This window comes from Nyctibius grandis, chromosome 7 (assembly GCF_013368605.1).
Source record: "Nyctibius grandis isolate bNycGra1 chromosome 7, bNycGra1.pri, whole genome shotgun sequence".
Classification (NCBI taxonomy): Eukaryota; Metazoa; Chordata; class Aves; order Nyctibiiformes; family Nyctibiidae; genus Nyctibius; species Nyctibius grandis.
The window spans coordinates 22,176,201-22,189,597 of NC_090664.1; the positions used below are offsets into that span (position 1 = coordinate 22,176,201).

A 13,397-nucleotide genomic window follows, 5' to 3' on the forward strand; every position below is an offset into this window, starting at 1 on the left:
ATAATCCTGAATGATGCACTGAGCAGACAGTTCTGTACAAGTTTTGTGGAATACATTTTAAACCCCCTAGTTAGCCCTGATAGTGAATCATAAAGTAACGAATCTTCTTTCCTATAGTATTGTGTGTTTCATGAGATTCACTTGATTTTTAATAAGAAACCAAGCAATTAAAATGCACGATAAGAAACACTATTTACAGGATCACCTCCCTGCTCAAATGCTGCATGTTTTATTCTTTTATTTTCCATGGTAGTGTCACACTGGAAATAATTTTGCAGAGGGATTTGGTAGACAGTCCTGTGCTTTATCAGTAATGCTTTCATCACCAGAGAACACTGTTGAAATGAAGTTATTAAAAGACATACTGTACAGGATAAGAGTCATCTAATAAAACAAGATCATTTACAGTACTGTGTTATGCAGTGATACACAAGCTACCCTGCCTGGACACTGGAACCAATACAACTGTGTTAGGCTGGTACTGTATCATGACAGTTTCTTAACCTAAACACAGTAAACAGGATACACTAAGCTCATAGTGAACACAACTCGAGTAATTTAGCCCCATGCTTTAACAGTTATATCTGCAAAGCAGACAAATTATTAATACACAAGTATTACCAATAAAGAGGGATTTATTATTTGGGTTTCTTTTTCCCTTGACAAAACAACCCAAATTTAGCTGACCAACAGCAACTCCACTGCTTTGTCTTCTACTTTTCCATTTAAAGTATTTTTCTACTTTTCTGGCAAATATTGGGATTAACCTCTAACTCCTCCCTATATTCCTGAGAAAATTCTATCCCTAACCTAAGGCTTCACTTAAAGGCTGAACAGAGTCACCTGCTTGCAGGTTTTTTAGTAACAGCATAAGGTTCAATCTAAGGAGTTTCATGGCCTTCTCAAATCTAGATAAAGCAGTAAACTCTCACTTAAAGTAAGATCAACAGAATAAGGATGATATGAGAAGTAGTCCATACAGATTAAAAAACACAAGGGCAATCCACTCAAGGGAGATGGGAGGGACACAGGACAAGAGCAAAGCACCCAATAAGTCTACAGGCAGAAGTACAGCAAAAAGTATGAAGCTGAAACTAGTCTGGAAAGGCTAATGATTTGAAAAAGTTAATTTCTTTAAACTATATGTGGTGGTATGTCTTTTGTTATTCCAATTTTCATAAGGAGGAAAAGGAACTCTCTGTAGCAAAGGTAGAAGAGGTTGAAAGCAGGCAAGAAAAAGGTCTTAACAACTCCTGGCCCAAGGAAAGACAAGCACTCAGGTAACTAAGGCATACAGAGAGGCAGCCATAAGATTATCTGCTTATGATTACCATCCAAGAGACAGATAAGTTAGCAAAGGATCAGCTTCAAAGTTGGAGACCTAAGTTGGGAAACATGAAGGCATGCAGGTCTGCTTTGCATTCTCAAAGAGTCACTGAGATACTGGGCAATGATAAGTTTCAAAAAAGGGACTGAAAATAGAGTTCAAGGTGACAACAGTTGCTGGCATACAATAGACAGAGAACAACAGTTGAGAGTAGAAAGAATGAAAGCAGCAACACAAATTTGTATCATGCAGGGTCCGCTTATATCTGTACATTTGTTTCAGAGGCATAGAAAGTTTGTTTCACACAAAATCCCACAAACCAAAGAATATAGGGCACAATACACTTTTACAACTGCATTTAAGTGATTACCATGGAATTTGTCTGTTTTATTAACGCTCAAGCACTGTGCTATCATTATGGAGGAAGACAGATGAACAAAGTCAACTTCCCTGACTTCAAAAAAAGGTAGGTTCCTAATTCAAATACCTCCTTTGAGGCTGTATCTCAATGACTTATTCCCCAAGTCTGTAACTTGGTGTCATTCAATTAATAGTTACCTGTAAAGAAGCTGCTCCTCCTTAGGTCAGAGTTAAATATTAAGAAAACTCTGAGGTGTTCTACCTTCTCAGACATCATTTTATTTGTGCACGTTATTTAGAATTACCCAAATAGTCAGTTAAGAAAATTTTCTCAACCCAGCACTTACAATGAAATGTCTGGCTTTAAAAAAAAGTATCTATTAACCACTTCTAAACAAGAGCAATCTAAACTTCCTCTTCTGACAATTAACATACCATGACAACCACGTCCATCTCAGGTGTTCCATCTTCTTTTATGCCAAACTCCTGGTTTTGAACACAAAGCTGTAAATGAAAAGATACATAATGCATAACACTGGTGGTTTTTTTCCCTTTAGTTTAACAAAACCAAACATCAGTGAAGGAGACTGGAGGTTTCAAGTGAAAATGGAGTGTTATGGGAAAATGGCAGAGAAAGGCTTTTTTCCTAAGCTCGCAGTAGGGTAAAACATGCAAGGGGCTCAAGTTCCCCTTTCACAGAAACAAGGGGAAAAAAATAGTATCAGAAGAAACTTTCAGAGGTCAAAATGAAGAGACTTGTAAAAACATGACTCAAAGCCCATGCCCAAGCTTTACGTTTAGTTATACAATCTCCTTTAAGAAATGCTGAGGGGTAAGTGCACTCTAACAGACAAACGTGAACCCTGTACCCATAAACAAAGTAAAATTTCCCATCTTTACTATTGCCTAGAACCATACCTGAGCACAGCATTGTTTAAAACCCTGCCTGCAGGTTAAGCTGAAAATACCTCTATTCTGAACAACTACATAGGCAGCAAAAGGAAGTATGTGTTTAGTCAGTGCCGGGCTCTTGTGACACAGATCAGCAGAGAACTCAGAAAACCACTGTCTCAATTTTTAGAAGTGGCACTGCTGTTTAACGAGGGAAAACACAATTTCAGATGCCCAACATGAAACTGGAAACTGCTGAACATAATACTAACCCTTGAGCTAGAATTTTCCATAAAATGATCAACAGAACACCAAGTCTGAGCTGAAGATTAGTTACATGTGGATTAATCTGAAATTCAGCTGCAAACTTGGATGAGGTTTCAGAAGAATGCCGATCTTGCTGCATCCCAGATATTCTTTTCAAGCAGAGCTAGCCATTTGTGAACCCTTTTTTTTTTATCTCACTTCTACTTTTAAAAAGTAGAGTAGTGGTACTGAAAGTGTTCTAACCAAATCATACTATGTTAATAAATTATAAACATCTATGATATTAAGCTACACTTTAGTTCATCAGTTTCAGTAGAAAAACTATTTAATTTTAAGCAACTGCTTCCTAAAATGGGAATAAAACATAATGAAGAGTGCATTTTATATGAACAAGCTTCATCTTCTCAGCACAGATAACTGACAGTGGCTACCTATCAACTTGCGGTTTTTGTCCCCGTTAGGAAGTGGTTTTAAGACGCTACAGCACAGAAGGGATTACTGAGGCCATCACTGTGCAGCTGATGGAACTGCCAGTGTTTCCCAGGAAGACCCCCATGTATCTGGAGCTCCAACTGGTACTCAGTGAACCAGTTCCAATATATCAAGCGCTCGTGCAAAATCAATGCCTGGGAACATCAGCAGTTGCTGGGTAGATTGTGGCTTTTCAAGTCTGGGAGATTTGAAATTTTCCCATTCAGAACACATGGCACTGACACCCTGAGTTGGGGAGGCAGAATACAGTGCCAGAAGACAAAAAGGAGATGGAGATGCTGTGCAACATACCACCTAACAGAGGAAAGTAGATTGCTTTCTCCTCCCTGGCATAACATGCACTAAGAAACAAAACACCTATCTAAGCACTGTTGCCAGCAAAAAAGCATATGACAGTCCCATCCTTGCCTTCATCTTCCCTCTCTTTTGATTTGGGTAATCCCTCGGGGGCACGGTCACAAAAAAAAGAAGAAAAAAAGGCTCACAAGGAGTTAACAGGAAGTGCAGTAAGAACTGACAATCCACAGCACAAGGAACAAGAGCGTAATTTTTGTTCATATTACTATACCAATTCATTGTATATTTTACAGAAAAATGCAGTCTTCTGCCTATAATTGTAACTCCCATTCATTTCACATCTACCACTCAGCTGAAAATATGAACACTTATTTCACCAAAATAGCTCAAAGCATAAGTTGGAGATAATATTTATTGTTCTTTATAAGCCTGCTGCAGTTCCATAATATTACTAGAAACTCTCCTAGAAGCCATAACATACCCAGAACAGAAGGCAGCCATAAGCATACATGTCAGAGGCTGGAGAAGCTGGCTGCCCCATTTTCAGTTCAGGGGAAACTAAGCTCAGGGTACTGACAACCATAGTGTTTGCAGCAGCACGTTGCTCCTAAGGGAAAAAAAAAATTGTACCTGTGATTTCAAGCAAGACCAACAGCACATTGAAGCAGATGTATCTCCCTCTCCCTTTTAATGCGTCAGACAACTTTACCACAGAGTTCTGTGCTGACTAACATTGAAATGCAAAATCTTCCTTTATTGATCAAAGTACAGTGTAAAGGAAAAAAGAGATAATGTCACACAGCTATCATCTGTAACTGTAATAGAAGAATAAGGATGGCAGGTTTTACTCCATACTAGAACTATTAAAACTCATAAGGCAGTAAAGAATACAAATTGCAAAACTTCTCAAATTAGTAAAAAATCACAACTATTAAAAGGCATTCATCACTATTTTAGAGGACTTTAGTTCTTAAGTTCAGTTCTGCCAGCCTTCCTATTTTTTCTTCTCTGCCTTTCTGGTCTAGCTGCCTCCTCCCTCCTCTTTCCAGCATATTTTAGGACTGTCTAATGTCAAAATAAAAGCTAGCTAGACCCTGACTTTCTATCCCCCTTCAAGACAGCAGCCAGCACCAGCTACAGCCACACTGAAGAGTAGTCTCCAGATTGCCAAGAGTACTCGCTAATGCATCAGTTACCAGCTCCACTCATGCATCTGTGATCATGCAGAAAGTACAAGCACTGAGCAGTACTGACACCCCTATAGATAAGACACAAACTGGATCCAGGCTGTGAACCATGGGTGGAGCTTTCCTGTTCTATCACACATGAGCTGCTCATTTCAGCACAGCTCATACCTGCAGGAAGGAGTAAAGAGAAGGAAAGTCTTCCTCAGCTCTTGCAATTTTCACAATGATACTTTCTATACTGAGTATGACCTTTCAGAATATTCAGCTGTCAAAGATTTTTTAAAGTATCTCTCTTTAGCATATTGAAAATCGAAATTTATTACTAGGGAAGCACACCTTGATGTCCAAATATTTGACACTTTTCATGAGATTAACAGATAATGCATTTCTAAAGCTGAAATAAAAGTAAGTTTCATTGAGAACACTTATTTATATTAATTATATTAATAATACATAGTATTATAATATATATTACTATTAAAAAATGAAATAAGGATGAAGCAGACCTCTAGCACAAAAATGTTTTAGCTCAAACAACTTGAGTTTAGAAAGTCAAAAGGTGACTACAAAAGAGATACCATTATTGGAGATTTTGCTATGCAAACACAACGAACAGTAAGAAAATAGCTTGCATTCTTAAAGAATATTAGATTTTCTCCAAGAATAACTATGAAATTCTTTAGTACAGAAATTGAGGAGTAAATCAGAAGTACATATAAGTAGAGGTATATGTAGGCAATATGTAAAATCCTGTTAATTTACCAAATACCATGACAGATTAAAACACACACTAGAACCGCATTACTCATCAAACAGAACGGCAAAGACTTCAGAACAGCTTGACTAGCCCTTCTTCAAACAGGAGTTCTTACTCTCACCTCTGATGATACTGGTTACTATTAAATATACAAAACAGACAGCCAACAAACAACTACTGCAATTTCTCTTTTTTGTTCCACTGTTTTGCTTAACCAGAGCCCACATTCAGTAATTTTTTTTCCCCTCCAAGATTAGATTGGGTTTACAAAAATTTCAACAAGACTCATACTGCCCAACCCTATTCAGAATACGAAACAGAAGTCTCACTGCTAAGCATAATGTTTATCAGTAGATCTTTTAAATTGCAAACACAGTTGTCTGTTTTGATACATAATTCTGACTGAAAGTCACTAAAAGTTTTTTTTTACCCCTGATTTCGTGAAATCAAAGTCTCCAAGGATTCCTTGTTTTCAATTCACAGCAAAAATATTATTTCCATGCAGAGATCCATGTACTACATTAGCTCCACGCAATGTTTGTAGACCTTGGGCCACTCCTTTCATCACTTTTAATGCCTCCTAATTATTTAATTTGGGTGGTTATTACAAAGATAGATACAGAAAACACAAAGCACAGTTATCACGTAGGTTTCTATCCAGAACTAAGACTTTTTTTTTTTTTAACATTTTTACACATTCAAAGCTCATGCCAATTCCATTTTACAAAGTATGGATTAATTCCAAGTAAGATTATTATCACTTGCACAGCCAGGCAGAAAAAAAAAAATGCAGTCACCAATTAACAAATCACTAACATGAAAAAGTGGGGGGGGGGGGGCAGGGAGGGAACACAACAAACAAAAAAACATGCAACTTGGACCTTTACAAGTAGGTCCAAGTCAGCAAACAGAAGCTTCAAGTCATCAAACAGAACTAGAGACAAGACTGTATTGGCTTCTAGCTATTGCTTCTTTGAGAAAGGATGACTATCCAAACTGCCTATAGGCTGTATGGGGAGGAGGGAAAGGAAAAGGAGGGGGATGAGCTGAGGGAGGAGAGTACAAAAAAAAAAAATTACACACACAGGAGTCCTCTAAAACTTCAATACAGAAATGGCTGTGCCTGAACATCTAACATGTTCAACTCCAGTACTTAAAAAATGTACTAGTAATACAGCTGAGGCATTAATTTCAATAAAACAAAAAAAGTGTATCCAAGCAAAATCTCTTTTAGAAAGTTATAAACTACTGCCTGACCAGATGCTAAGAATGCCAGTCAAGCTACCCTGTGCAACTCTGTACAGTCACTATCAGCCACCAAAGGAAGTACACTGGTGAAACACCATCAGCACCATAAGATACAGCAAAACAATTAAGAGTTCAGTTCAAAAACATACAAAATAAAATACTGATAGTCTAAGCAGTTATACTTACTTCTAAAGTTAAAAGTGTATCAGCCTGTAAAGCTGTCAGACTTGCTCCTGGGTAGTACGGAACCATTAAATATACTAAAGGATCAGACTTCAACAACAACAAAAAAAAGGAAAAAAAGATTGTTTCAAATACTAGGAATATTGGGAAGTTAACATGCACTAGATGCGTGATAAATCAATTCATTATGTTTACTAAGTGGACAGTTTATCTAAACTGTCCAATTTAAAATCTGTTAAAGCTTTAAGGTCCAACGGCAAGTCTTTCATCTTAAACCAGAAATCAGGATCATCAATTTGAATCTTGCCTTGCAGAAAAGAAGGAACAACAGTTGTAACAGTCCAGATTTCTCCTTCTGCTGATCCCAAGCTCTGTGATACTTGGCAACTCTTTCTATCACTTTTACTTCTGAGCTTACACCTACAGAGTATCCCTTAAAAACAAAACAGATACCCAAGCTATTACTCCTAATGCCTGTAACATTATTGTATTATTTTTTTAATTAAAGAAATGCATACTGTTCGATGCCAAATAACTTACTCTTCTACTTAACACAAAACTCAATTCCAACTGTCAGACTGTTCCCACATTTTCTTATTAACTCTTAGAAAGTCTGTACCAACAAAACACAGAGCGAATCTCTAATCTGAGATTTAAATAAGCTAAGTCAAAAGCAAGAAGAATATTTACAACTCTGCCTCTCATAATACTACGTCCCCTGGTTTCCGAATTGTTAGCAGATTGGCAGAGAAGCAGAGCAAGGGAAAAGCAGCAGTTCCCGAAATTTCTCAGTGAAATCATCAGGAAGAAAAACCAGCATCTGCAAAGAGACAGGATTAATGAACAGGAAAAAGGTCCACCAGACACCAGAAAGGACAGACAGTAAAGAGGAAGCACTGTTCACTACAGCAGTCCTCAAAGAAGTGAAAAAAAGTAGTAAGCAACACAGAAGCAATCCAGAAGGAAAATAATGCTTCATGTTCTACAGGCCCCCCCAAAAAAATCTGCCATCATAGAAGGGCTGTTAAACACAGAGATATAAAGGAAACAGCAGAGTTCATTCAGAATCAGCACGTTAATAAGCCAAGGTCTCATCTGCAGTGCTAACTGAAAGCCAGTGCCAACATTACCTTTAAAAGAACCTTCTGGCCCTGAATTTCTGAACACACTAAAGGTCGCTTCATGCTCAGTTCCTTCATGGGCCCAGCATCCAAAAGGTCTCGCTCCAGGCTGCGTGTCAGAAGTCCACCAGAGTTCTGAAGCACATGCACATGCAGATATCCGGGGTAAGCACACAGCATTTAACAGCTGGTAAGATTCAGAAGCTTCTACTACCTCTCCTCTTCCTCAATCAACTTAGCAAAGCACAAAACCAGCTGGGACATGTTAAAAAGTTACAGCATCTGTTACCAAGGCTGGCCATGATGAGGCAGCTAATGAAATGCATTCCTTGAACATCCCCCCCCCATGAGCGGGAGAAAGAAGACCACCACACCAAACAATGCTCAGGGTATATGTCTCCCAAATGGACAGAGACTGCGTAGAGCATTGTTGGTGCAGAGCCTTGATAGTGCCCAAAACAATAAATGACAGTGCATTCAAATACAGTCTCTGCTTACCATATAGTTTAGAATTCCTGCTTCTGGATAAAGAAGTGGTAACTCAGGGAACCATTTCTGTACCAAATACGTAAGCTTTTCCTAAATGAAGGAAACAAGGCCCACAGCTTCAGGTCACTAGTTTCAGACATATATAAATATACACAGATATTTGCAATGTATACGCAGGACATTCACATGTACATTAACCATGACTGTACCTCCTTCAACATCATTCAAAGTAACACTATTTTTTTTTTAAAAAAAAAAAAAAAAAAAAAAGACAAACCAACACACACAACATGAATATAGCAGTTCAATACGGATAGATTTTTGAAAGCTCTGAGGGTGGGTAGTGTTAAGGCCCCAAACACCCCAGGCACTATCACAGAAAGCATTTCATCTTTTCTACAAGAGGTTTGAGTAGGCCCAAACAAAGGAAAACAACTTCACTACAGGTAAGTGATGGAAGATAAAAATCAAGTAGTAACAGACCAGGCCAGCATCTCATGCTTCTCCAGACCCCGCAGAGCTGTAATGTTGCAAGGTAACTGTTACACACAAATGCTACGCCTGCAGAAGTAAGTATATCCCTACCACAAATCCTGGTGCCCTTTTACTCACTCATAAGGCAATGGTTTCTGATTCTTACCTCCATATAGAGGACTTAGAGAAAGTGTGATCTTCTTCACTTCAGAGTAAAAGCCTGTTTTAACTCAGTCATAAGGAAACAGTTCTCCTTCTTGCAAGAAATACAGTCTTTCTTCAGCAACTGTGCTTACCCTTTCACCTGCAGCTCTTCTTGGTTAAGAACTACAGCTCACATTTTTTCTCACCTCACCCCCTTATGGAGGGGGGAAGGGGGGCAAGGTCTGAAGAAATTAACGTTCAAAAAGAGATAAAATTGTTCAGCCTCCATGCCTTCTCCCATAGGTTTCACCAAAAAAGGGCCATCTTAACATTCAACACTATAAAAATCACACTTCTTATTTTACCCAGAGCACACATTAAAGTAACTGAAATGCAGATGTGCCTCATACAGGTTTTAGTTGCCTAAGTAGTTTAATACTTACATATTCTTCTTGTTCCTTGTATATTTCCTGAAGAACCCTATTTCGCAGATCAGCAATTTCCTCTTTTATTCGCGTCATTTCAAACTCACTGTAGTCATCAGACTGCATTAGGAATAACAAAGTTAGTGTATAATTCTCATTCTGCTATTATACCAAACAACGGCAACCTACTATACCTGGATTAAAAAACAGCTTCCATATCACAGTTCTGGAGTTGAACATATTCTCAAATGCATATTTTACTCAGTCTCCTTCCTGGAAACCCAAGAGAATCTCTTAAAACCTAATCACTGAGAAAGTGTTCCCTTTATTTACATGACAGACCAAATGTTCTAGCCCTTTGCCTACTTGTTTCCTAAGTCAAAGAGCATTTTTTTTTAATTAGTTGATCACATATAATCGTAACAGCAACATCCTTCACCTCCCAGCAATGGCAGGTTCCGTAATTCATTCACATTTTTCTCCCATAAGGAGGTATTTTCCTCATGTCATCTCATTATTCAAGAATCCTTTTCCCAATGGGTTTCATTAGTGTGTCTCATTTTAAATCCCCCTTGGAATCTTACTGCCCCTTTACAATGCTTACGGAGAGACACACACAGGTTCTTTTTTTCCTTAAGCATCACCAGAATAATTAAGGTACGATCAAACAGCACGAAGCTGGGGTAATATTTACATCCTTTGTACTTCTCTGAGGGGTAGTGGGAACCCTGAAAACTAGAACAGACATTGACTCCCGTCACCAAAGGGAGTTACATTATTAATAAAGTAAACAACTTTATTAATAATGCATTATTAATAAAGTAAAACTTAAAAGTAATCACACAACCAGTACAGTAAAAAGAGCTGGACAAAAGTGTTCATGCTGTGAACAGCGACTGTCACCAGAGGGACTTAGTCAAAAGCACAGTGCCATAGCTATGTACTTTTTTTTTTTTCCTCAAGCCATTCAGGCTTAGTCTCAGGGGGCTGATCCTTCCACAGTTAAAGGTAAAATTAAGATCAGAAACCACAAACTATATAGTTACCACTTACTTGGAACAGACAAAATTAATGTTTCTAAACCAATTTAAAAAAAACAACAGACAAAGCCACCAACATTGTAACATTTTCATACTTCCTCAAAGTTGTTTTTTTCAACCAGCTTCCACCTTAACTGGGCCTTTAAGCTTTTCACAGTTTTCTTAATTGATAATAAGTTGTTAATATCAGGTCTTCTATTCAGCCATTCCCCAGCCTGTTCTTTGAACTAGGAGGAAAAGGGAAAAAAAAGAAAAAGAATCAGAAAGTGTTCAAGCGTTCTATTTTAATATGCTTTAGTCCAATGCATTAGAGAAACTGCCTGAAGCCTGTATGAATTCAGCTTTTGAGGGTCTTTCCCCACATAAGAGGGTTTTTATTGTGCTTCATTTTAATTACACTAACAACCTTCTGGAAAACCAACATTCTACTTAAAGCTCAATCCCCTTAAGTTACATTTGTAATGTATTTGTAATTAATCCAAAGATTCCAGCTTCCACTGCTTTATTTTTTAAAAAAGTATCTTTGTATTTAACTGAAGTATTGGCTGAGGTAATTTACAACTGCAGTTCTCAAGCTTTAACCCAACCAATCTCATCACCAATATACTCCTAGAATTTCCTTATAAAAAGATAAGAGGACATTTTTCAAAAAGAAATTATGTCAGAAAGGGTTACTAGCATACATCAGTGTGACAGAAATAAATAACACATAAACTCACCTCAACACTGGCCAAGTATCTGTTCTGTATGACAGTGATCATACTTTGCTCCTGACGAATTTTATGTATAACTTTACTGTAAGCATTCATAATTATTCCCTTCTCTACTTCATCATGCTCCTGGATTGAATTACACAGATGGAGATTAAAGACTGAGAGTCGTTCTTCATTTATACATACCAATGTTTAAGATGTAAAACCTTTACTGAGAAATTCCATTGTTAGTGGAAAAAAATCATTTATCAGATTTTTCTCCCTTTCTTAACAAGATTCTAAAAGGGAAGTTAGCAAGTCTAAGAGTTCATCCAATAGTTTCAATAGAATAAAACTGATTGGCATGTCTATGCAGAAGTCCAACTTCATATTCTACATGCTATGAAATAATTTTTTTTAAGGATAACACAGTTAAATAGATACGAAGCATTAAAGCATGCAACCATTCTTCTAAAAGAGAGTCACTGGTTCTATAACAGAGAGCAGTCATAAGCAGACTAAACTACTGGTTTGTTGTTAGAATGATGCTACATTAGAGGACAAGTTCAACGTTTGCTGACATGAACATTCTCTAGCACAGGAGGGACTGTCATTGCAGAGGCAATGCAAGTACCTCAAAGAGTTAGCAAAAGAGAACGGAGGAAATGCTTACCAGAAAAGGTAAATAACCGGGAAGAAGGCTGACACAAGCATAGAAAAAGATTACCAGTAAGGCAAGAACACTTGTTCCATAAAAATGGAAGTGATTAATAACTATTCCTTGATACACATTCACCTAGAGAGGCAATCCATTATTTTAAACAGAAACTTACTCTCCATCACCTGTATTTTCAATACAAGCACCAAAACTCAGTACAGCTCACAGCAATCTTCTCTGCACACAGAGAGGGAAGAACCAGTTTTCCCAGTATTTCTTAGTTAAGCCAGTCATACATACAGCTAAGTTCCTGTAACCCAAAGCTGTCCTTTGCCTGTTGCCTGGAAAACACATTCTCTTCTCTCTGGGGAGCAACCTGACTGACCTTCTATCACATTTCCACAAAAAAAGGTGCTGCCTTGTAGCAAATAAACTCATCTGATACATTAAGAAAAGCTTTAAACTGAAATCAAAGATGTATAAAATATATAGAAGTCATGACACAGTAGGCATGATTAGAACTTACATTTAAGCCAGTATCCAGTTCTGCACAAATAGTCGACTCAACCTTTTTGAGAATTTCATCTGCATTGCCAACCACTTCCTCTAATTCTGAAGACGCTTCTGACATCAGGTCAAAACATTTCAAAGGAAAAAAAAAGTCTGCCTTGTAATTGAAAGCAAGAAGTCAGCAAGCAGATAGCAAAACCAAGCAAGAAATACAAAGAGTTAGCACTACTGGAAACCTAATCAGGATTTGTGTCAGATCTCACCTCTAACTGCCTCACACTTAAGTGATATAACAGTTACTAGAACCACCAGAATTAAGATTCACCAGGCAAGAAGAAAGTTGATTCTTGCCTGGATCAAGTTTTATTCTCCTAATCTCATTTTGATTTTTACCAAAAATGAAACAGTAGAAGAATCCCAATCCTTCTCCTATTGAGTTTCACCTCAAAAATCACCATGTGTGCCGCCCACACAGTGATACACAAGATGCTCAATATGGCAGTTGCACTATAGAGGGGGTTTGCCATTCCTATATAGTACTACCTGAGATAAAGACCCATCCTGGGATCTATTTCACAGTTTATCAAGTGTAAAATAAGGTTAAAGATTTCAGCAGGAAACTCTTAGGTTTTCATAGGATTCAGAAATAACTTAGCTTCAAGATATAAGATACAGAAAGTGTCAGAGAAAAACCAGTAAGATCAGCTTATAGTTACACTGAATGTTGTTTTCAGCAAAGTTTTGTTACTCATATCTCCAGAAGAAGAGATATTACACTGGCAACCAGAACTAAAATGAAAATACAGTCCTGCATTTAATATGCAAGATACACAGT

The 13,397-nt window shown here is 37.6% G+C and overlaps 1 protein-coding gene across 1 annotated transcript in view; it reads right to left on the minus strand.

Moving 5' to 3' along the window:
• Positions 1-13,397, minus strand: part of STK31 (serine/threonine kinase 31) — a 40,003-nt gene that overhangs the window by 2,556 nt on the left and 24,050 nt on the right. The window contains 11 exon segments of the mRNA XM_068405249.1: positions 2,123-2,191; positions 4,116-4,241; positions 6,009-6,158; positions 7,013-7,099; positions 7,317-7,442; positions 8,140-8,265; positions 8,629-8,709; positions 9,681-9,782; positions 10,798-10,929; positions 11,422-11,541; positions 12,579-12,719. Coding sequence (XP_068261350.1) covers positions 2,123-2,191; positions 4,116-4,241; positions 6,009-6,158; positions 7,013-7,099; positions 7,317-7,442; positions 8,140-8,265; positions 8,629-8,709; positions 9,681-9,782; positions 10,798-10,929; positions 11,422-11,541; positions 12,579-12,719 — 1,260 coding nt within the window.